Source organism: Momordica charantia, assembly GCF_013281855.1.
Source record: "Momordica charantia cultivar OHB3-1 chromosome 9 unlocalized genomic scaffold, Mcharantia_2.0 BLBB01000009.1, whole genome shotgun sequence".
Lineage (NCBI taxonomy): Eukaryota > Viridiplantae > Streptophyta > Magnoliopsida > Cucurbitales > Cucurbitaceae > Momordica > Momordica charantia.
This window is the reverse complement of record NW_028275167.1, coordinates 27298919-27323596: the sequence shown is the minus strand read 5'-3', so window position 1 is coordinate 27323596 and position 24678 is coordinate 27298919. Positions and strand designations below refer to the sequence as shown.

General features: G+C 34.7%; 2 protein-coding genes and 1 long non-coding RNA gene across 5 annotated transcripts; 2 read left to right on the top strand and 1 right to left on the bottom strand.

The window, feature by feature from the left end:
* Nucleotides 1–707: 707 nt before the first annotated feature.
* On the top strand, nt 708–9067 carry LOC111010223 (glycoside hydrolase family 2 protein). Of its 2 annotated transcripts, XM_022283575.2 has the most exons (18): nt 708–975; nt 1065–1197; nt 2065–2304; nt 2710–2856; nt 2977–3055; nt 3666–3849; nt 4026–4091; nt 4692–4937; nt 5033–5239; nt 5750–6053; nt 6135–6294; nt 6373–6481; nt 6618–6753; nt 6866–6921; nt 7007–7306; nt 7399–7521; nt 7702–8394; nt 8563–9067. In XM_022283575.2, the coding sequence occupies exons 2-18, from the start codon at nt 1068–1070 to the stop codon at nt 8731–8733; spliced, it is 3351 nt and encodes a 1116-aa protein (XP_022139267.1). In that variant the 5' UTR covers nt 708–975; nt 1065–1067; the 3' UTR covers nt 8734–9067. The 2 variants fall into 2 exon arrangements, with proteins under 2 accessions (XP_022139267.1, XP_022139268.1); XM_022283576.2 differs by lacking the exon at nt 708–975 and having other exon boundaries at nt 2727–2856.
* Nucleotides 9068–9131: 64 nt separating this feature from the next.
* Nucleotides 9132–9716, bottom strand: LOC148209286 (uncharacterized). The gene is made up of 2 exons (XR_015787093.1): nt 9576–9716; nt 9132–9425 (listed from the first exon to the last, which is right to left on the bottom strand). It is a non-coding gene; the product is annotated as an uncharacterized LOC148209286 (long non-coding RNA).
* Nucleotides 9241–18633, top strand: LAF3 (Amidohydrolase family). 2 transcript variants are annotated; one of them, XM_088117064.1, is made up of 14 exons: nt 9241–9799; nt 10487–10588; nt 10739–10811; nt 12255–12361; nt 12442–12565; nt 13373–13567; nt 13784–13869; nt 14788–14895; nt 15192–15287; nt 15384–15482; nt 15565–15639; nt 16489–16620; nt 16741–16888; nt 18159–18298. In XM_088117064.1, exons 1-13 carry the CDS (start codon nt 9656–9658, stop codon nt 16858–16860), a joined length of 1461 nt encoding a protein of 486 aa, XP_087973190.1. In that variant the 5' UTR covers nt 9241–9655; the 3' UTR covers nt 16861–16888; nt 18159–18298. The 2 variants fall into 2 exon arrangements, with proteins under 2 accessions (XP_087973190.1, XP_022139269.1); XM_022283577.2 differs by having other exon boundaries at nt 9249–9799; nt 16741–16856; nt 18159–18633.
* The last annotated feature ends 6045 nt before the right edge of the window (nt 18634–24678 follow it).

The window sequence follows — 24678 nt, the reverse complement described above, 5'->3', positions numbered from 1 at the left end:
ACAAACTTGATAGGTAAAAGAACAATAAATGACAAATTAATAAATATTATAAACTAACAATATAAAGTATACTAATATAAATATTCTAACACTCTCTAAATTGGAGCATATATGTTAATCATGTTCAACTCGTTTGAGAGATAATCTATTCGTGCTCCATTCAATGCTTTAGTGAAAATATCTTCTAACCATTATCTGGTCTTCACATATTCTGTAGACACCAACCCTCACTCCATTTTCTCACATACATAATGACAATCGACTTAGACATATTTAATTCATTCATGAAGAGCTGTTTGATTATCACACTATTGTATAGTTGGAATGATGATGCCAAATTCCAATTCAATCAAAGCTTATATAACTATGTTAATTCACACGCTGATTGTACTATCATTCTATATTTTGATTTAGCACTCAAATGTGATACCACATTTTTATTTTTTAGAATATAAATACTAAAGTTTGAGAGAACCAGATAATTTTATTCTCATAAAATATACAAATACAAATATTCTACTCTAGCATTAGTAATTAGTAGTATAAACTAATAATATAAATCATACTAATATAATACTCTAACATTAGTAATCAATTTTTAACTGAACGACTCGAATCGGAAGAGACTAAAAAATAAGAACACACATTAATGTGGGAATCGAGGATCAAAAACTTGATTTTAATAACTCATTTCCAGTAATTGAAGAACTAAACGGGGACAAAGTCAACACTCTTCCAACTAGAACAAACGACACTGCCCATTGGCGATAAGATTGGAAAATAACTAACGTCCTCCACTCCGCAGTTGCCCAATCCTTGAACAAACTGCCCACATTGAAATTCATCAAATTAGTCAACGAGGCTTCTGTGGAGAATCGGCAATTTTAGATGCGAGGGATTTCTTCAGAAATTGAAGTCCGATCCTTCCCCTGACCCATCGAACAGTTCATCTTCTCTTTGATCCACAAACCCCAGGTAATCCTCTCAGATTTTAATCAAGTTTTTTTCGATGGGGCAGTTCAATTTGTGCTTTTTTGGGGTTAAAATCAGTGCTGTGGCTGTAGGTTATGGCTTCATTGGCTGCTAAGCTTGTGATTCCCTCCGAGAATGGTTACAAAGTGTGGGAAGACCAAAATTTCATCAAGTGGAGGAAGAGGGATTCCCATGTTCCTCTCCGTTGCCAGGATTCTGTTGAAGGTACCCCTCGTGTTTAGTTTGTTGATTTGACAAATGGGGTTTGAGAAAAATGCTTGCTTTCTCTGTGAGTTGTGGAGATTAATTGGTTTCCTCTGTCCTGGGGTTTGACATCGTCGCCTTCATTCTTTAAGCAATTCTATTAGTGCCTAATGATGTGCATTGTGCACTTATCTGTGTAATTAGGTGGTTTTAGAAATAGTGCGACTAACACCCGTGCCCCGTTAAGGAGTTGGGAGGTTTTAACTTCGAATGTACTCTTGATAGGCTACTTAATAACTTAAAAATCCTTGTTGTCTCTCAAATCTGGCTTTCAATTGGACAAAGTCTCTTGGAGATTAACGAAATGTGACACGAGCATAGTGGAAGGAGTGGTGGAGGACCCAATGCCCCAACATTATGAACATGTGATGAATTTGTATGGTTATATCTCTACCTGCCAGGCAGAGTGAGGAAGGAAGGAGAGTGAGCAATTATCCCCCTCTTGGTTCAGTCTTAAATTAAAAATAATATACCAAAGTTGATTTAGAGTATATAATTTTGCCTCCCATATGAAATTTCTGGCTTCACTCTTGTCTACGTGTTTTAATTCTTGTTGTTTGACCATTTCTTTATAGCACAAAGGTATATTTCAATGAAATATACTTCTAATCATTTTGATGTAACCAGTTTGCTAGTGAGATTACCTAGATGAAGAAAAATATTGTTCATTTACACTCCGATGTATGAATCTTTTAAGGCAAATCTAAACTCATCAACATTTGAGTGCTCTTCCCCAAAATCTATTCATTCTTTTGCTAGTTTAGCAGATTTTGCTCCACTCCAGCCAACTTATTTCAGAAAGTTCTGATGTTTTTTGTGTATGATTAGGATGTATTAAGTACTGGCAAGACCGTAGTAAAGTAGATTTTCTGGTGTCGAAATCGGCTGTTTGGAACGACGATGCTGTTCACAGTGCTCTTGATTGTGCTGCTTTCTGGGTTAAGGATTTACCTTTCATCAAGTCTCTATCTGGTTACTGGAAATTCTTCTTGGCCGCTAGTCCAACCAGCGTTCCTGTGGATTTCCATGAAAGTTCATTTGAGGATTCTGAATGGACAACTCTGCCAGGTATATTTCAATGCTCTGATATAATTTTTAAGACATACATCAGTTAGGTATTAGATTAGATAACCATCCTTTCCTTTAACTGAATTTAACAATGTCTGGAGATACCCGCCAAAGTCCCGGGTTCAAGTTCAAACCACCAACAAGATGGATTGGTTTATCAAAATCGAGGCCCCGTGATAACTATTATGTTTTTAGTTTTTAGAAATGATGTGTGATAAAATAGTTATCAAATGGGACCTGAATTGAATTGAAAGAAAGTTAAATGTATCCTGCATAACCAACGTTTAGGAGAACAAAAGAGGGAGATTGAACATCTGTTTTCCTTCTTCAAAGTTCAAACAATGTGTGACAAACATATGTAGTTCTGTCTGATAAACTTTTTTATTGCTTGACAAATTGGAACAGTTCCTTCAAATTGGCAGATGCATGGATTTGATAAGCCAATTTACACCAATGTTGTCTATCCCTTCCCTGTCGATCCGCCGCATGTTCCTGAGGACAATCCTACAGGCTGCTACAGAACTTATTTCCATCTTCCAGAAGAATGGAAAGGTTTTTTTTCCCCTTTGTTTCTTCATTTTTCTGTTTCCTGAAAAGATAAGAAACAATACCCACAACATTAATCACCAATATTATATTTGATTTGATGCATAAACAGTTTGTATTTGACAGGTCGAAGAATTTTGTTGCACTTTGAAGCTGTTGATTCTGCCTTTTTTGTGTGGATAAATGGGAATCTCGTCGGGTATAGGTAAATGATCACTTTGAAGTTCTGTTGTATCCTCCTTGGATAGGAAAATTTATGAGGTAGGCTTGTTTCTTTGCTATTTTGTGGGGATTTGGATTGAGTGAAGTAATAGTATCTTTAGGGAGGCGGGGAGATCCTGAGGTATTTTTGGAAGATTATTAGATTTAATACTTTACTTTGGGGTCGGTTTTTTATTTTTATTTTTAGCTAGGTGTTATTATTTTGGATTAGAGTCCAATTCATGAGATGAACTTCCTTTCTTTGGGTTATTTTTTGGTATGCCCTTTGGATTTTGTCACTTTTCATTTTTCTCATTAAAAGTTCAGTTTCTCGTAAAAAGAAAAAATCACTATGAAGTTTTAAGACAACTTTATTTTTAATATTGTTATTGTCTTTGATGGTATTGTCCCTTGATAGTATCTCCTTTGTGTTCGTTTTTCTCTTATTTTAGATGAAAATTGCTGTTAAAATGTATTTGAATACTTAGAGCAGTTTCATTTTGTGTTTTGTTTCCCGTTTTATGAAAATTAAGCTTGTAAACACTATCTTTGTTTTATTACTACTTTTAAAAACGTTTTCTAGAGTGTCCTCTCATTCATTTTTGTTTGGTCAGTCAGGACAGTAGACTACCAGCTGAGTTTGAAATAACAGAATATTGCCATCCCTGTGGATCAAAGTCCAAGAATGTTGTTGCTGTTCAAGTTATAAAATGGAGTGATGGTTCTTATCTTGAGGATCAAGACCAGTGGTGGCTCTCCGGGATTCATCGCGACGTTCTTCTCATGGCCAAACCTCAGGTTTCTGTCGAAAACAGAATCTTCCATGTGTTTCTTTTGTTTTGTTATCTACTTAAAATACAACGTTTTTCACAATCCCTAATTTTGAAAACTAAAAACTAAAAAAAGATATGATATGAGATATTTGATTGTTGATCAGTATTTTCATTTGTATATTTATATTTGTTTGTACGTAGGTGTTCATAGGGGACTACTTCTTCAAATCAAAAGCTGGGGAGGATTATTCATATGCTGATATACAGGTATGTTCTTGGTAAGATTCGTTTAAATTGATATGTTTTTTCTTTCTCCATTTATATTTTTGGGGAGGATTAGTCCTCGTCGTTAGTTTTGTAGTTAATTTCTATCTAACTTGACAGAAAATAATATTAATTTCCATTAACGATGGGAATATTTTCATGGTTCATGGTTTTTTTCCTTTTATCTTAATTATTCTTTTTGTTCACTCCTTTAGGAGTTTATATCTTTGAACAATTTTGTTCATTTTCATTTATCAATGAAAAGTTCATATCTTATTCAAAAAATTAACGATGTGAACATGTTTCCAAATTTTTTAGGGGAGGCTAATAGAGGCAATTTTTTTTTTTTAGAAAAAGTTAACCATAGATAAACAAACTGTGGGAACTAATTTTAAGATTTATGGGAAGTACAAGGACTAAAGTAGAATAAGTTCCAAACTAGAGGGACTAAAGTAGTATTTTAACCAAATTAGATGAATGGTTTATAACTTAATTGTATGCTATAGTTTTTTCCATGAAGTGGCATATTGGTTTTGTTACGTTTGATGTCATAAATTTCTCACACTTCATGAGCATCACAGCAACATGTCTGCCATCTTATAGGTTGAAGTGAAAATTGACAGCTCTCTTGAGGCAAGCAAGGAAAATTTTCTTAATGACTTTAAGTTAGAAGCGGTATTATTCGACTCTGGAACATGGGACAACAACAATCACGAAAGCCATGTCGACCTACTCTCGTCAAATGTGGCTAATGTTAAGCTTACTCTGCTCCCTGGCACAGCCTTGGGGTTCCATGGTTACGTCCTTGGGGGAAGATTGGAAAAGCCTAGGCTTTGGTCTGCAGAGCAAGTACTTGAGATTCCCATTAATTTGCTAGTTTCTCTCTCTCTTTCTTTGTCACTGTATCTTAACTTTTTTGGTCTTCCTTTTCCCCTCATCAACAGCCAAATCTCTACACTCTTGTTGTTCTTCTGAAAGACTCGTCAGATCGGATCGTTGACTGCGAATCGTGTCTGGTTGGAATAAGAAGTATTAGGAAAGCTCCAAAACAGCTGCTTGTCAATGGGTGTCCAGTAGTAATCAGAGGTGTGAATAGGCACGAGCATCATCCACGTCTCGGGAAGACGAATATAGAGTCTTGCATGATTCAGGTGATGCCTCCTCTGTTTTCCTTTGGCCGTTGAAATTAGGTGGTTGAGTCGATTTTAACCTTAAACTTTTAATTTCATCAATTTAATTCATGAACTTGAATAAACATGACAATTAATACCTTCTAAAAACTAAATTAAGAAATTGTCCGTAAACCAACCAATAAATCAAACAATATTCTGGTAACAAAACACTCAGAAATCATGACAAAGACATGTCCAAACCTAATAACAAAAATAGTGAAATCTAGCCACAAAAGCGAGTAGATAAAAAATGTTTAAACTTAGTAACAAAGTACCTAAATACAACTAATTAAAAGCATCCAACATAATGAACTCAAACAAAAAAAAAAGAAGAAACTTGACCAATTAGAAGGTCTTAATTGCACCTTTGTAGCAAGGTTATAAACTGAACTTTTAACTTTTCTTCATTTCTTATGCTAAAGAGGCATAAGTTATAGGTCAGAAGTGACGGTTCACTTTATGGTAAGTCCAAGTCGTTTGTTGTTGCAGGATTTGGTCCTAATGAAACAAAACAATATCAATGCCGTGAGAAACAGCCATTATCCTCAACACCCTCGTTGGTACGAGTTGTGCGATTTGTTCGGCATGTACATGATAGACGAAGCCAACATCGAAACACACGGTTTCGATCTTTCTGGACATGTGAAGCATCCAACTTTGGAACCCAGTTGGGCATCTGCAATGTTAGATCGTGTTATAGGAATGGTGGAAAGAGATAAAAACCATGCCTGCATTATAGCTTGGTCCTTAGGAAATGAAGCTGGATATGGTCCCAACCACTCTGCTCTTGCTGGTAATTATATCCTTTCATGAGTTGCTTTTACTCGAAGCAGATGCTTGACAAGGCCTATATATCTTGTGGATGCAAAATTAGGGTGGATTCGGGGAAAGGATTCGTCCCGAGTGTTGCACTATGAAGGAGGAGGATCTAGAACCTCTTCTACTGATATAGTTTGTCCTATGTACATGCGTGTATGGGACATGGTCAAGATTGCTAATGATCCCAACGAAACTCGTCCTTTGATACTTTGCGAGTAAGTTGTATGAACCAATGATTTTACGACATTTTTCGTTGGGTTTTTATTAATCATTTGCATCTTGACAAACAATAGGTACTCACATTCAATGGGAAACAGCACTGGGAATCTCCACAGATATTGGGAAGCAATTGACAACACCTTTGGCCTCCAAGGAGGGTTTATCTGGGATTGGGTTGACCAGGTTTTGGACACCGATCATGTTCTAGTTTTTGTTTGAGACTAATTGTTTATTTGTTCTAGCTATGAATTATCTGCTGCAAACTACTTTCTAACCATCATCTTTGCATAAGTTTCAAAGGTTTTACTTTTTGATCTAGGCACTACTGAAGGAGGTTGGCGATGGCAGGAAGCGATGGGCATATGGAGGTGAATTTGGGGATATCCCAAATGATTTAAATTTCTGTCTCAATGGCGTGACATGGCCAGATCGAACTCCCCATCCTGCACTACATGGTAACTCGATAATCATCTTATTCGTTATATCATGATTAGCGACGCTTTTGGAATCAGGATTTATGTTTATGTTTACTGACCAGTTTTTGACTTCGCGAAACTCAATTTTCAGAAGTCAAGTATCTTTACCAGCCCATCAAGATTTCATCACGGGATGGAACACTTCAGGTCTTCAGATGCCTAACTATTAGGCTATTTCATCATTTATTGATCCTTGGAGAGATATGTTTGACATTAAGTTTCCATTTTACAGGTTCTGAATGGTCATTTTTTTTCAACAACAGAGGACTTGGAGTTCAGTTGGAGAATTTATGGGGATGGTCATGAACTTGGAAATGGAACTTTATCTCTTCCTGTATTAGGACCTCAGAGAAGTTACGATATTGAATGGCAATCAAGTCCTTGGTATGATCTATGGGCTTCATCACCTGCATTGGAGTTCTTTTTAACTGTATCTGTGAAACTTCAGCGCCCGACACGATGGGTCGAAGCTGGTCACATCGTTTCATTGTCACAAGTCCAGTTGCCAACGAAACGAGATTTTTTTCCTCACGTAATTGCCTATATACACTGCTTAATACTAGGTCAGAGAATTTGCTATTCCAATTGTATAAATAACTGAAAAAGGTTCACATTGATTTGCAGTCCATCAAGAATGTTAGTGCTACTTTACTTAGTGAAATTCATGGGGATACGGTTCGTGTCTACCAGCAGAACTTATGGGAGATTAAATTGGATGTTCAAACCGGAACTCTTGAAAGCTGGAAGGTAATATAGTATATGATTGGATTTGTACTATATGACTCTGGGTATTTTGAATTTCACAAGGCATTCTCAGAAGTTGAATATGAAATGAAGCACCCCCTTTTTAAACTCTCTATCTTGACAAGTCTTTTGAGCTTTAAGGGAACTAAGGAGTGGTGATGTTGAGTGTTTGAATTGTTATAGGTTAAAGGAGTTCCTCTAATAATTAAAGGCATCATACCTTCCTTCTGGCGAGCGCCTACCGATAACGACAAAGGTGGAGGTTCATGTAGTTATTTATCCTTGTGGAAAGCTGCCCATATTGATACCCTCTCTTTCACTGCTGAAAGATGTTCCATACTTAGCACAACAGACCATTTTGTGAAAGTCGCCGTCATTTTCCTCGGCGTCGGGAGTGATAGGCAGTGGGCTTCTTCTTCTGCATCAGAAAAATCAGATGCCTTAATTCAAGTGGATATGATTTACACAATTTATGGTTCTGGGGATGTGATTGTGGACTGCAATGTACAACCAAGCCCAAACCTTCCTCCTTTGCCCCGTGTGGGAGTCGAATTTCATCTAGATAAATCTGTGGACCGGGTCAGATGGTATGGAAGAGGGCCGTTCGAGTGTTATCCCGATCGAAAAGCAGCTGCTCATGTTGGAGTTTATGAGAAGAATGTGTCTGAAATGCATGTTCCATACATTGTCCCTGGAGAATCTTCAGGCAGGGCAGATATCAGGTGGGTAACTTTTGAAAACAAGGATGGTGTTGGAATTTACGCCTCAATTTACAGAAGCTCGCCGCCAATGCAAATGAGTGCAAGCTATTACTCCACTGCAGAGCTCGATCGAGCAGTACACAATGATGACCTTGTCAACGGAGACGACATTGAGGTAGTTATTTCAGTTTCATCCAAACTGAGAATGTGCTGGTTTAACCCATGTTATGAGTAGCTTGTTAGTCGTAACGTGATCGTTTCGATATTCCCCATTTTGATCCTTCTGTTGGCTTCTACTCATCCCTTACATTCTGAACTCTTATTTTCGTCATGGTGTTGGCAGGTTCATCTCGACCACCAGCACATGGGTGTGGGAGGAGATGATAGCTGGTCTCCCTGTGTACATGACGACTACTTGCTGTCTCCTGTGGCGTACTCGTTCTCGATGAGGTTCTATCCGATAACTCCATCCGCTTCCGGGCATGATGCTTACAAATCCCAACTCCCATTGTAGTGAACTCGGCATCGGCAACAACATCAACATCCAACCAAGTATTAAGCTCCAAGGAAAGAACTCTCGATAATCTATTGGTTTGCTTACTAACAAAAGGGAGTTGCCATCAAGTAACCTGCATCATATAGACCGTGTTAGACTGCATTCCTTTTCTTTCTCCCCTGCGTCGAGGCTGGGGACGGGGACAATGCAAATAATTTCTCGGTCATCTATGGGTTATGCAAACAAAACAGACATTACAATAATGGCAATGTTGCTATGGATTCAGGTCAGGTGAATTTGTATAGATCTTATTGAGACAATGAATGTCCCATTGTTCGCTGTTCCCTTCTAAGATCTAAGGTAATTTGAAAGGGCCATGGCCATGTTGAAACACCACGATGAAAGATAGTAATAAATGAAGCCAAAATGCTAAACTTTCGAAAAGGATGGAACTAAAATGAACAAAATTAAAAGTAGTTCTGAAAGCACAGAGATCATCAAATTGGCTTTGACAAAGCCGCAGCTCTGGAATCTCGTTTTGTTTGACAATCTCGACGGCCGGAGGTTTCTCCGATCCCTATCCAACGGCTCGGAGCGAGAAAAGCTTGGCGATGTGCACTGAGAGTCGAATTTGGGGAACGACGAACGAACGAGACGGCAGCCGATTTCGCCGGCGAGGAGGAAGCGAGTGAAATCGAATCCCAATTTCACTGCCATGAGAGAGAGATTAAATACCTATTTTCTAAATATTTTTTCGTTAAAATAACACTTTTGAAAGTAGTCTCAAGTAACGAATTTGTAATAATTTCATCCCTGTTAAAAAGAAAGAATTTTATCGAAGGAAGGAGTGGATGTCAAACCAATTGGCTCCAAATTTTCAAAGTTGTTTCCATCAGCCATTGATCTTCACATTTGAGCAGGAATCCAAGCTCCAACAGCCATGTCGTCGTCTTCGTGTTTGGTCGCCGATTTGGTAGTAAAAAACGCACTCATATTCACCAGCGATGACTCTCTTCCTTTCGCCGATTCCATGGCCATTCTCAACCGCAGGATTCTCCGTGTCGGCAGCTACTCCGCTCTTCAGGTTCTTCAACCTCTTCCTATTCTTCTTCCCTACCTTTCTTACCCGCATGGAGTTCTGTAGTTGGGAACTGGGAGATTTCAGCTTAGTGGTTTAAGAGTTTTGGGCTGCTTTCGAACCTAGATTCTATTGATTTTTTTTTTTTTTAATTCTCGAGCTGTTATTGCTAATAATGAACTTGACTTTTAGTTTATTATCCTCTTCAAACTGGCTTGCTCCCCCCTTCTATGAATTCTATGTTTTAAGCTGCTTGGGCCGGTTAAGGATTTCAGGTTAAGTTTAAGGGTTTAATTTTTATGATTGAAAGTTTAAAAGATGTAATTGTTACCACCATCTACTTTAGGGATGGTTTGTGCAATTTACCATTAGACAGTTATGGATTGTTGCTTACCAAATTAAGATGGAAGCATGTGTTCTCAAATGTGGTGAGAGTAGCATGGAACTCTGGCCAAGTCATTTCTACTTTTCTATTTATCTGGCAAGCAACTAGGAGGTACTTTGCATCAAAAAAGATAGAGGGATTTAACAAAAGTTCATAATAAATATGCGTTACTCCTCTCATTGCTAATTGTTTTGGAGGTGGAACCAATGAATATTGATACCCTATGATTGTTATCCTACTTAGTTTTGAGAAGTTGGAATATGTTTTCCGTTCTCTTATGTAGTATTGCATCATTTATGTGAATACAGGACTTGGTTGGACAAGGGACAAAAGAGTTGAATCTTGGGGGAAAAATTGTGGTTCCTGGATTCATTGATTCACATGGGCACTTAATTTATCAAGGACTGCAGGTTTGAGTGAATCCGTGTCTTATTCTTAGCTGATAACAGTTTTCAGTTTTGTTTTCGAGGGAATCTCTATATGCCCTTTTATGAATGTCTCACAATTTTGATTAGTGATTAGTTATTTTCTTGTTTTTGGGTTATCCTCATATGTATCAGATGAAGCAAGTGAACCTTCATGGTGTAAATAAAAAAAACGAGTTTGTGAGAAGGATTGCAGAAGCAGCTAGAAGTAATTTCCTCCCTTTTATATAGTTCACGAATCAAGAGAAAAATGTTCTCGTACGTACCAAATGTCTTCAAGTGTTGGTTATAAATGTATGATGTTCTCAGCCACCTGGTATGCATATGAGTTTGTCAATCAATGCTTCTCGGACTTCCTAAATTTCCATTTGTATTTAGCGTGTTGGTTCTAGGTAGCTTTACTAGACAATGAATGCTTTTACATGAGTGTTAGCCATTTGGTTGGTTCAGAAAAGATACAAAAAGCAAAATAAATTTTTATGATAGGTTTTTGTTTGGGTGGGATTGCTGGAGCTCAGGACATTTTAATACTTTACCTTGGAGGGATATTTTACTTGGGACTCCTAAATTCCAGTTGAAGAACGTCTCCTGCAACCTACAACCTCAAACATGTTGCCTTTGTGAAAACTATAGTGAATATCTCAAGTACATACCTTTTTGAGATGTGATTTCACTAGAAGACATTGGGACTATGTTTTCCATTCTTCTGGCTTAAACTGGTGTTTCCTTCATATAACTTTGAAATTCTTGGTGAAACTGCAATATTTCATGGGCCTTAATCTCAAGTTGAAAGTTCATATTTCTAGGAAATGGCTGCTATCCTATGCTCAGTTCTGGTTTAAGCAATGGATTTAGTGCCTCATCTCCTTTGTACTTCTATTTAATAAGAAAAAAAACTTTTAATTAAAGAAAAGAAGAAAGGTACAAGGGTGGAGAACCCGAAGTTAAAGACCTCTAAAATTTCTCTTTTGTGTCATCACATCTTGGTGGATCTTTTTGTTTGAAGTTAGATTGTTTCTTTTGTTGGCTTTTGATATCACTCTCATGTTGATTGTATTGCTCTCTGTTGAGCCTATATTTTGCTTTCATTTTCCCTTTTCTCTCCCTCCTATAGGAGTTTGTATTCTTGAACTTTTTCTCCTTTTCACATATCAATGAAAAGTTGTTTCTTGTTAAAAAAAAAAAAAAAAAAATACAAAGGGTGGTAAGACATTCATCCAATGAACCTGGGAGATTAGAGAACTTCTTTGATAAAAGACTCCTATTAGGCACGCCGAAAGAAATACAATTCCAACAGCATTTTCCTCATTATGAGAAATCCTTTTATTCTCTTATAAATCCTTTTCTTGTCAATGTTAGGAGTTCTCTCTCAAGGGAATTATGGTTCATATGGTCTAGAGCTTTTTATTGAATCTGTTTGGGGATTTAAGTGCGGTGTTACTTAGTTTCTTTGTTTCTTGATGCTCGTTTTTTGCTGGATCTCTCTTTGGCCGCCTTAGATGGTGCTATCCTGCTTTTCTCTATTACAAAATAAAATAAACATATGCTGTGTTTTAAACTTATAAATAAGTGATTGTGATATTGTGGGCTTGTATCATGTATGTGGTGACTATGTAGAGCCTTCTAATTTGAGCTTTACAAAAATATTCAGACACTGAGAAAGGAAATTGGGTATTGGGTGGTGGATGGAATAATGATCTTTGGGGAGGTGAATGGCCAATGGCTTCTTGGATTGATGATGTCACGGCATCTAACCCTGTAAGTCATCTCTTTCTTTAATGTGACTACTACTACGAAACACATCATGTGTGATTTTACATTCAGAATTTGGTTTACAGGTTCTTCTGTCAAGGATTGATGGTCACATGAGCTTGGCTAATAATGTGACACTTAAGTTGGCTGGTATCACGAATTTAACAGAAGATCCTGAAGGCGGGACAATAGTGAAAACTACTGGTGGAGGTATTGTCATACAGTACCGTTGATATGAATACAGAGAAATACGAGGACAGGGCATCTTTTATATTACCAGACTAGTTAAAAAAAATACTTCCTCATCTTAAACACACACAAAAAGAAAGAAAAAATTCTATAGTGTTTAGATACTTCAATGTGGTCAAGACAAATTTGTGGATCCTACATATGGAATCTAGCTCGACATATATGCTATTCTTTGTGGTTTATTGTTTCAGGGGGGGTTTGAATTTTTATCTAAGTTTTACCTGTTAAAATGTTAAATGAATTACTTGGATTAGAGTCATTTGGTCTTGCAAACTTGAACGTGTAAAAATTTAGTACAATTAAGGTCACGCTGATTTGCTTTTAAATATGAATTTAACTATGTGTACTTTTTTTATACAGTTATTGATAATGGAACAAAGCTAAACAGACTAAACCTGTTCTTTTTGGTATTTAAGGAATATTTAAAACACAAAATTTGCCGCATGCTTGTTGTACCATCTGCTGTTTTAAAGGCCTTTAAAAAAGCGTGCTCATTGTACAATGAAATTTTGTTTCCTTCGTTCTTTTTATGAAGAAAAACCAGCCGAAGTTTGTGGAAAAGAAATTAATTCTTTAAATTGGTACATTCAGCCACATTGATATTCTTCTGAAACTACTGGTGCTTTGAGACAAAGTTAGTGATATTCAGAAACCATTGTTTATGCTTTCTTGTCCGTACACGTAAAGTTCTCCTTTTCTGTTTGCTTCTGCTTTATTTACGCTCCAGTAGTGAATTTGATCTTAATGAGCATTTCCTTCACTCTGTAGATCCTACTGGATTGCTGATTGATTCTGCTAGGAAGTTGGTCCTGCCTTTTATTCCAGAGGTTTCAGTGGACGAAAGAAGAGAAGCATTGCTAAGGGTCAGTAGTCTTGCTCTGGCTAGAGGTGTTACAACGATAGTTGACTTTGGAAGATATTATCCAGGAGAATCAGTGAAGTTATCATGGGAAGATTTTTCAGGTAATTTTTGTATTGTTACAATGGAAAACCATGCCAAAACTGCGTTCCCTATTTCAGAAAATTTATAGTTCAGGCCTCATTTTTATTTTGACTAGCTTTGGTTTGCTTCCTCAAATGTCATCTTAGACAGCAGTGGGACTCACAATAGATAGATATGATTATTTATTTGCTTTCTATTCTCACGTAGTTAAGTGTCAATAATATTTAAATTGGCAGATGTGTATCAGTGGGCAGATTCTTCAGAGAAGATGATGATCAGGGTTTGCTTATTTTTTCCAATGGAAACATGGTCATCTCTACATGTATGACATCTAAAAGAATGTTTTTTAGTTGATATTTATCATATTTCCCAAGTTTGCATTGCTGACTTTGATTATTCTTATCTGGAACATATATTCAAATTTTTCTGGATGTGCTGGTTAATTTTACATTAAGAAGCATCAAGACGAGCATAAACATGCAAATCAACAAAGATATGGGCTTCCTTATGATGAAAATTTTTGTAAAGGAATTTATTTGTCTAGTTATCCATGTTATAATTGCTGTGAACTTGAACTACTTTTAAATTACTTAATCTCCTTTATGCTTATTTTTCCAGCATAAAAAGTTCTAACATTTCTTTGATGGGGGATTCTTCATTTGTCACGTGTTGATTTTCAATCATTCAGCTGACCCAGCACCATTCAGTTTATTCATTTTACAGGTTTAATAATGAATGAAATGTTAAATTTTTGTGCCAAAGTGATTAATTGTACTTCTTTTTTAATGTAACATATTCTAATTCATCATCTGAAAGGAATAAATGTCACTATATTCATGTACAAGTTGCTTCAAAATGTTTTTTAAAATAATCTGTTTGATAACTTCTTGGTATTTTTAATAATCCATTCTCATTTCTACAAAATAAGTCTACCATATTGAAATATGATGGCTGCTTGTTTATTGAAAGGCTCAGCTATATGTACTTTTGTTATATCTTTTAGAATAGTGTTGGAGGCTTGTTTTCCCCCTTCATTTGGGATTGAGCTCACCAAATTTTATAAACAGTTAATCGATTGTTTGTGTATTTCATTTATGTTTCTATAACTTTGACCAAATTTTCTCGTGCTGCTTATGACTCTGCAACAACCTCACCTGTACAGGCTCCTTCAATCACTTTTATTGCCTTAGTTTCTCCCCTTGTTTATTGTTGCTTCCAACATTTCTTTTATCCCCTCCAGGATCTTATTCACAAAATGGGACACGTTGTGAGCCCATGGATTTACTTGGGTGGCGTCAAGGGTTTTGCTGATGGGTCTTTAGGTTCACGTACTGCTTTGTTTCATGAGGTGAGAGCTTCACCGGGAACGCGTCCGAGTGTGATATATTGATAGTTGAAACATGCATTTGAAGTCCACAGCTAAAGTCGAGATCATGTGGTCAATCACCATTTTCAGATTTTTTTTGGGGGCTACTTTTTTGTTTGGTACTTGCTACTTTATGATGATAAATATCACATTAGCTTTTCTGAAACAGAAGTACCTGCAACGTGTTCTATCTATCTGTCTACTGAAGCTCTTCTAATTCATTGTTTCCAAATTATGTTGCTTGTTATGAAGTAACTATTTGTGTACCAACTGTGCAGCCTTACGTTGATGAGCCTGACAATTATGGAATGCAAATGACAGAACGCGAAAACCTATTTAACATGACCATGGCATCAGATAAATCTAAGCTTCAGGTCTTTTTGCCCTTCTTCTGCCATTGTTTATGATTCATCTAAATAAACATGATTGCAACATGGTGATTCAATATGTTTACCTTAAATTTTGTTTAGGTTGCTATTCATGCCATAGGTGACAAAGCAAATGATATGGTCCTTGATATCTATGAATCTGTTATTTCCACGAATGGACCGAGGGATCGAAGATTTAGGGTAATGCATTCTAAGAGATACCGAAGCCAAATAATGTCGTGATAAAGTTATCTCATTATTACTTTTTGTTTCTCATGAGTAGGTGGAGCATGCTCAACATTTGGCACATGGAACTCCTGAACGATTTGGTAAACTAGGGATTATTGCTTCAGCCCAGGTCTCTTATTGTTCTCTCACAGGCTTTCTTTTGACGTGTTTGTTTCCATCGCTTTCGCCTTCGCCTTTTCTTCAAATTCTCAGATAAGGATTGATATTTCTGCTGTGGGGCTTGAATCATATCAACCAAATAAGTTTAAAAAAATAAAAAGTAAAAAGAAGAGAAGTTGACACTATTCACCATGAAAAGCTTATGCTGTGGCCAAGAGTGTTTTTATTTCTTCACTTTAGGTGTCAGTGATTATGCTGTCCAAGCACAGTCCTACGTTTTTCAATATTGCATGATTGTTCTGATAGCTTATGTAGTTTGTTAGTTTCAGTATAAAACTTTACCTACTTGTAAATTTTTTTTAGTGAAAAATTTGTTTTTTTATGAAAGTTATGCTGCAAATCAATTTTCTCGTATGATGAACAGAGTTTGGACAAATTGTAATGGGTAAAAGACATAGAGGGCTTCCATTCTCCTGGAAGAAAGAAGGTGAAAAGGTGCAACCACTTTTTGATTGACCTAAGTAGATATTATAAGATGTAATCAAAGCACTTCAAAATACTCCGTGCAGCAAGATTGTGAGCCGTTACATGTATTGATTTTTGTAGAAATCATTATCTGCACCAGTTTATCTTTAATACTTTATTTTCATTGTCAAAACCGTTTTTCCTTTTCTCGTCTTTAACTTCATTTTGTTCCTCCGTTGGTTACCAGTTGGCCAAAGCATTTGAATTTTAATAAGCCTTTCGTTTAGTCTGATTAACAGTTCAATTTCAACTTTACTACTTAGCACATTGGTAATTCAGCATTACTTTGATAGTTTCATCAACAATATTGACGATCTAATCTAATTCTTGGCAGCCAGAACACCTTCTGGATGATGCAGAGTCTGCAACAAACAAACTTGGGACACAGAGGGCTCAGAAAGAATCTTTCCTGTTTAGATCACTGTTAACTTGCAAAGCATGCTTAGCTTTTGGTTCCGACTGCCCGGTGAGCTTGTAACATTTTAACTTAAATACTACATAGGCTTAATCCTTTGTGCTTCTGTTTTCGATGTTCTTATTTAGAAAAAGGACATTTTTTTAGTATAAATTAGATTCTTGTGTGTAGATTGCAAACATCAATCCAATGGGTGGTATCAAGACTGCAATCAGAAGGACACCTCCGACCTGGGATCGCGCTTGGATTCCATCAGAGTGCCTCAGACTAGATGAAGCGCTAAAGGCGTAAGCAACACTCTAACATCACTTTCTCAAATGTACCTTCTCAATTTGCTTTTATTTGCTTCTATGCTATGGTCTATTCTCCATTATGAAGCAATGTAGTTTTCTCAAGTTACCTTATCAAACATGGGGCATGACCTCTCGTAGAGACGACAAAAATACATATGGGACCTACCTCAAATGGAGTGGAAAATCCTAGTTTGAAATGGAGACAGTGTTAGCACATAATTTTAAAATTTTATTTCGGTGATATGGACAGTGATTAGGACACATTTCCTCCCCCCAAACCTGATCCCCGACCCGAATCTTTTCAGTATAATTTTTCATTTTTAAATCAATTTGTTCGTAGAAGTTAAGTATTTTTAAAAAACTAATCATTGATACATTATTAATAAGTGTTCTAAGTATTCCTCCACAAGGGGCTAACAACTGCTGAAAAAACTGGAGAAGAAAAAAGATAGTCTGAACTGATGCCTATAGCCTGATTGGTGTCCTTTGTGCAGAATTCAGAAGAAAACCAGGGATGTGGGGTTTATCTTTTTTCTTTTCTTTTTTTGGTGGCAATAGGGATGTGCTATTTCAATGCTCCTACGGAAGGGAAGAGTGGAATATTTTAATTACTTCAACCTATCTTGGGTTATAGGGCTCATCGGCCAAGAATGGTAGACTCGATTATTACCTGGCCATAGATTTAAAGGGAAAGCTAAAATCCTTTTGATGAATTCAGTCAAAGCATTTTTGTTTGTGTCACTTATGTGCATATGGTTAGAAAGAAATTCCCAGATATTCAATAAGACTTTGGAAGAAACTTTTGGGGTCTTTTTGTGAACTCTTTAGAAGGAGATCTAGACTTCACCCCCAAAGGGCGGTCCAGTTGGCAATAGCTTGGGGTCTCTTGGTCATACTGACTTAAAGGTCTTAAGTTCGAACCTTCCGATGAGTTTAATACCAAAAATTCCTTGATTTCTCCTGGATTCGGGCCTTGGGGCGGGCGCGGGTACCCCTAGGTAAAGGGGAGCCAAGCTCGACTCCAAGTTATTAAAAAAAAAAAAAAAAAGAAAAGGAGATCTAGACTTCATGATACAACTATTTTTTTTTTTTTTCTAAAAGTGTTTAACAAACTGAGGCATTATAGAAAAATGATTTAAATGCAGAAATGTTATGCAGGATATTTTTCTATCTGTTCTTTATACTGGAAAATATTTTGCATTATTCGGTAATTTGCAAGGTTTCAATTAAGCATCCCTTTCCTCTCTTCAATGAAATCAACTTCCATTCAAGAACTTCTGCACATCAACCCTGCAGGTATACAATATCTGCTGCTTACGCATCCTTTCTCGACAAAGATCTCGGATCTCTGTCCCCAGGAAAGCTTGCAGATTTCGTCATACTATCTACAGATTCATGGGACGACTTCGAAGCTCAAGGATCTGCTTCTATTGAGGCAACATATACTGGTGGTAAACAGGCCTATCCTTGAAGGTGCGTGCTTATTCGCCAAAAGATGCATAGTTATAAGTCATCACTTGGAATCCAACTCACTTTAGCAGTAATAAGATGAATTTTGTGCATACATTATCAAAAGTTTAAATTAATCTCGAATAATTTATTCCACAAATCACTGTTATCTGGTCAATAATGCATTTGAACACTCTCATAGAAAGCATGTGTCTATGCACATAATAGTAATGATGATCAAGGTTCAATGTATGTTATTATGACATTCACAATTAGTGTTATTTTCACGTTTCCAGCAGTAGCTTAGCTTGGTTTTCAACTATTCTAGTCAAGGTACAACCTCTGATGAGTGATGCCGCTTAATGAATGTCATTTTCATTGCATTTTTTAATGTCTCTGTGTTCTTTGCTAATTTCTGAACAAGATATGAACTTTTCATTAATAAATGAAAAGAAAAAAAAAATTGTTCAATGATACAAACTCCGAAAGGAGTGAAAGGGGAAAAGAAAAGGAAAAAACATGAAAAAATACAAAAGAACCGAAAACTAACGGGGAGTTATGAAAGCCTCCCAGTTCATACAAATCATAGGTGAATGACTATCCAGGAGATCGGAAAGAGGATATTTCTTAGGCTCTAGCTGAAATTTTGTCAAGAACTTCTTCATTTGTTTGTCTGAAAATTTCTATGTGGCTGCAGTATCAATATAGAGGATTGCCTTTTGCTTTAACTGTTTAGGTTTCTGATTTAGGGAGTAGATAATATGATTTGCCTGTCTTCTTTTGCTTAGGTTCAACTTGCCATTAATATGGGCCAAAAGTTTAAGAGAAAATGGAAGGTCTTTTTTATTCTCAATTCCTTAAATAGCAAAAGTGATAATTTGATGGTGAAAATTTTTCATTTAATAAACTGTTAAAAGGTATAGATTGTAGGTGGAACTTTTTCCCCTGATAAGTTTTAGGTTGAATTATGGATTCAATCTCATCCTCATCCATTTTTCATTTTCTTAAAGTTTCTGAAATTTTGATTTTCATCTCATAAGTTTTTCCACTTTTTATTTTAGTTCTTACAATTTTTAAAATACTAATTTTAGTCCTTCCCGGTTGATTGAGTTTTTATCACAAAAACTAATGAAAGAAATAGGATGGACTCTTCATGTTGAAATGACTACTTATAAGGTACGGACTAATTTTAACCATCACAGGATGGTTCAGTGGTCAAAAAGGGCCATTATTGTAAATAGCAAATGACTTAGAGAGAGTGAGTTCAAACCATGTTGGCTACCTACTTAGGATTTAATATCCTACGAGTTACGTTGTCAATTAATTATGGTAAAAAAAGGTAGGGACTAATTTTGAATTGTGAAGTCGAGTCCGAGTCTTGAGGCGGGCATGAGTGCCCTTGGGTATAGGAGAACAAAACTTCGACTTCACTTATCCAAAATATTTACATATAGAAATTGGGCAAAATATTAATAGAACAAGATTGAATTTTAGGAATTTCAAAGTCTAAAAGGGGAAAAGTAGGTTAGAGTGTAGGGATGAAAATGATGCTACTTAAAGATTTTTTCTTGTTTTTTCCATTTACTTTTTAATATAATTGAAGAACATATATATATATATATATATATATATAATAAAAATATATATAGTTAACTTCGTGTACAAACAATTATTCTATACTTTATTCTTATTTTTTTTTCTGAAAACTACTTTACAAAATACATTTTTTGTTTTTTGAAAATATATTACAGTTTTCAAATATAGTTTCAAAGCAGTCAAAAGTTGTGTGTTTTAACTTGATCACTTCTTTCCCAAAATATTATTTAGATTTATTTGGCACCCATCAAATCAGAGAAAAGATGATTTGAAATGAACTTTACTGTCGTTTTCCATCCCCAATTTCGTTGTTCAAATAAAAATAAAAACAATAAACAAACAAAAGAGTTCTATTCATAATATAAACTTAATTTCTTTATGTTATTTAATAAAATTGAGTTAGCATCAAACGGTTATTACTCACTAAATTTTGGGAAGTATTGTTTTGGAATAGTCCCCAAAAAAGGAAGGAAAAAAAAGAAGGAAAACTTGTTAGTCCATTCTCCAAAGTAACATAGATCTTAGAACAACAATTATTTTTTCCTTCATAGAATACAAAAAAGATGGAGTATGGAAGTTTAAATCTCCGACCTGATCACGTATTTTGGAATATGTCGTTCCGTCATGTACATGTCTTCGGTCTTTCATTTTGATGTTCCTGCTCGTGCCCGGAGAGAGAATGGGCACGACTCCCCCTCTCCCCGTTCTACCGTCCAAAGCATGCCGGCCGTTGGCAAGAGTAGGTTTCATTTACTGATGGGTTATGCTCATTATGATGTTCATCAGTTGGTCGTTGTCGGTTTGATCACCGACCATTCAGTTTCTGTCTGTCAAAATCATTTTTTTACTGTTTTGGACAAACCAACCGTCCGTCCGTGAATTCGTAGGTTGTTTTGCCCCTTTGATTGGCACATCTCTCAAACTGACCGACCAGCTTCGATTCAATCAGTTTCGACCAGTCAACTCGATCTTTCGTCTCTCATTGTGCTCTTTCTAATTTCTTCTCTAACTACTTCTCCTAGTATGATTTGCTCTAATTGGGAGGCCTTGTCTATATGGTTTAGTTCTTGTATGCAATTTGGTGATTTGCTTATACCTCTTTATCTTATTTTTGTACTTTTCTTATATTTTATTTTTGTATCAATGAAAATTTTGTTTCTTGTTAAAAACAAAGAGAAAAAATTTTAGAACTAAAATGTTCAAAACTTTTTTATAGGGACATAAAGGTCAAAGGGTCGTCTAACTCCTGCATAATAAAAAAAAAATAAATAAATAAATAAAACTTTATTGTTATTGATGTTGTTGGGGTGGAGGCCTACAATTTGTAGAGCCATGGTATGAAGTACTGGTTTAGGTGAAGATAGGAACAAGAAAGAAAGAATAATGGTGGTGGGAAGAAGACCTAAAAAAGAGTGTAGGATGAGAAGAATAAGTGGTTAGTGTTAGTACATAGCCCTACTATACAATTAGGGTTAGGTTTAGGGTTAGGGTTAGGATTTTTGTGTGGAAAAAAATGGTTCCTTTGGACTTTAGACTTTACCCTTACCCTTAGCTTTACTCTATCTCTACCTAGTTCTACTTCTTTTCTTGCATCTATTTCCTTTTCTCCATATATAGACTATGTTGTTGTTTTCTCGTCGTTTTCTACCTATCGATTTAAATCCCTTGACGTAAATGTTGGAGAGAGAAGAGTTCATGGATAAGATAATGTGAGAGAGAAATCTTTCTTTTTGTGCATCGATATGTTCGTACGTGTGGATGTTTTTGTTGCCGCTTCAAGAATTCAGGACTCGTTTGATGACCATTTTGATTATGATTTTATGATATTTTAAAAATTAATCTTGTAAACACTACTCTTACCTGTTTTTCTTTGCTTTGTTATCTACTTTTTAGAAACTACTCAAAATCTAAATAATAATATAAGTTCGAATCTCCACCCCAAGTTGTTGAATTCAAAAAGAAAAAAAATAAAATGATTATTTAAAAACATACCTGTACAAATTAGTTGATGTGCGTCCAACGGACTCGAACATTCACGGATATAAAAAAAAATTAACCATTTGAATTTGAATTTCAATATAATGTTCCTTGGTTAAATCCGAAATTATATTCAATATTTATCCACGAAAAAAATCATTCAGAAGTTTGAAGGAGTGGCACTTAAACCACTTCCTTCTCAAGATTGATAAGTAAAATATGAATTTATGATTGAATAAATTATTTAATTTTGTTAAAAAGAACTTTTAATATCTTCAAAAATAATTCAATGGGAATTACTTTGCCTTCAATTAATCATTATTTACATAAATACATTTTATATTAAAATCAATTTCAAGCCAACATTATTACTTTTTTACCCTAAAATTTCTGTTTGCAATAAATGCTACTGCACCCGTCTCCACCGGCGGATACGGTGGGGGCCCTCAAACTCAATTTCATTCTTTTTCTTCAAAGGAAAAAAGTTTATTAAAATAAAAAAATTGTAAATTAAAATGTAGGTAATTTAAACCTTATGGTTAAAAATATTTAATGTAAAGACAAGTATTCCTCTGACAAACTTTATATGAAATTTTTGGAAACATAAACAAAAAAAAATATATGAAAATTGGTTTTTTTTTTTTTGAATTATAAATTTGATTTCTTAGGAGCTTTCACGTTTAACATGTCTCAACTTTTTATTTATTAAATTTCAGCAATGCGTTGCCAAAAGCTTATATGCTTAACGACATATTTTTCTAGCATCCTTAATTCACCATTTTCTTGTAATAAAAAACTTCTTGATTTTGCTGTAAAAAAATAATAATTAATAAAATAAAAAAGATCTTTGGTTTTATCGTAAAAATATGTTAATATTGTATGGTGTGTACGATTATATATGGAGAAGTTTTGTTAACTACTATCGCATATAAATCTAAGTGATGTCTAATCCATGCAGTAGATACGATCTTTATTTATTAATTTAGCTTTTTATAATTTCCTATAATTTAATGAAATCTAGTAGAGTAATTTCAATGTTTCCATAAAAAACTAATGAAATCTACAGGTACGATACTTAAAAACCATCTTTTTTTCCACTTAAAATCTTATAATATACGTCATGAAAAGAAAACTATATTTCATACCAACATCAATTTCAAATATTCAAATTACACCTATTATCAAAAGATTAGATGCAAATACTATACTATAAAATATCTTCTATGCTAGTGTGATGGAACACAAGGACATCTTCATAAAATTTATTTTCTTGTCTCTATTAAAAAAAATAATTGGAGGTGTCGTTTTCTCATTTGCTTGTGAAGATAATTACTACTTTTTTTTAAGTTCAAATCTAAACCCTAATTTTAGTATCAATAATTTAGAGTTATTTAAGTTCTTAATTATTAGTTTTAATGCTTAGACAAATTTAACAATGAATTTTCATCTCTATATTAATTTAATTTAGGTTAAAGTTGATTTTTAAAGGTTATCCCATTTTTAATTTGGGTTTTTGAAGTTTAAAAGTTTTATTCGAATCTCTTGAGTTTTTAGAAAGTTTTAGACTTTGATATTAGTAGATAATGTCGTTTTTTTAAGTAAATTTTTTACTTAGATTTTAATTGTAAGAATTGAACTTGGAAGAAAATTTGAGGGAACTTTAAAACCTTTTTTTTTTTTAGTATTTAGAGATCAAATTAGAAATATAAGTAAATTTTAGGGACAAAAACTATATTTAAACTATATCACTCTTTCTTTTTAAGATATAAAAATATGGGTCACCCTTTAGGGTAAAAAATTTATCGAAAGTTCAAATCTTTCTTAAACAAAAACTTTGAACTTTCTCGCCACCTCTCTCTAAAATTTTTCGGATTCTTATATATTTACACCTTCCATTAGTAATTACTTTTTTATTTTTTTTTTCAAAATATGTGGCATTAGCTTAGGCTTAATTAAAATATTTAAGTAAAGAATCAATATTTTAACGAGTCTAAAAGTTATGAATTTTAGGCAATATATTCCTAAGATTTAAATTATGACACTTTTTATACACTTCTATCATGATAAAATAAGAGAAAAAAGAAGGTTATTCTTGAAATGGCAAATTAATTTTAAACATTTCCATATGCCCATGTATAAATTTGAAGCCTTTATATTTTCAAATTGGATTGACAAAGCTTTGTGACTTTAGAAAAATGAAAATACGTCACCAATTGATCATTATATTCTAGGTTATCCAAAAATATATATATTAAAAAATTCTTAGTGTTTTGAATATGTAATGCAAAATTAACATCTCATATATTCATCGTAAAATTCATAAAAGTATAGAAGTATAAACATATTATATATAGTTCAGTGGTAATTGGCATATATCTTCAATCAAGAGATTGTAAGTTCGATCCCCTACCACCACATGTTGTACTAAAAAAACATATTATAAGACTGCTATTTGTCCAAATTATTGGTTTAAATATACTTTTAGTCTTATACTTTTCTTGAACTTTAGTTGATAACTATTTATTCCTTATACTTTTAAATTAGTAACAATTTAATCACTAGACTTCAATATGTAACTATATTGAGTCTAAACTTTGTAACGATTTAGTCTCAATCATGAAAAATATATATTGTTAAAATTTAATAGGGTTTCTTATATATGTATAGAGCAGTAAATTGAGGAGGGATCGAATATGTTTATAAATTACAAAGACTAAATCGTTATATTAATAAAAAAAATTGACACCTATATTTGATGATAATAATTTAAAACTATAAGGACTAAATCTTCACA

Bases quoted from the DNA above. Each gene is read 5' to 3' on its own strand.
- LOC111010223 (XM_022283575.2), top strand. From the start codon at position 1,068: ATGGCTTCATTGGCTGCTAAGCTTGTGATTCCCTCCGAGAATGGTTAC. The intron at 4,092-4,691 runs GTATGTTCTTGG...GCCATCTTATAG, and splicing joins ATTCATATGCTGATATACAG to GTTGAAGTGAAAATTGACAG. The intron at 7,307-7,398 runs GTAATTGCCTAT...ATTGATTTGCAG, and splicing joins AACGAGATTTTTTTCCTCAC to TCCATCAAGAATGTTAGTGC.
- LAF3 (XM_022283577.2), top strand. From the start codon at position 9,656: ATGTCGTCGTCTTCGTGTTTGGTCGCCGATTTGGTAGTAAAAAACGCA. The intron at 10,589-10,738 runs GTTTGAGTGAAT...CATATGTATCAG, and splicing joins TAATTTATCAAGGACTGCAG to ATGAAGCAAGTGAACCTTCA. The intron at 16,621-16,740 runs GTGAGCTTGTAA...TCTTGTGTGTAG, and splicing joins CTTTTGGTTCCGACTGCCCG to ATTGCAAACATCAATCCAAT.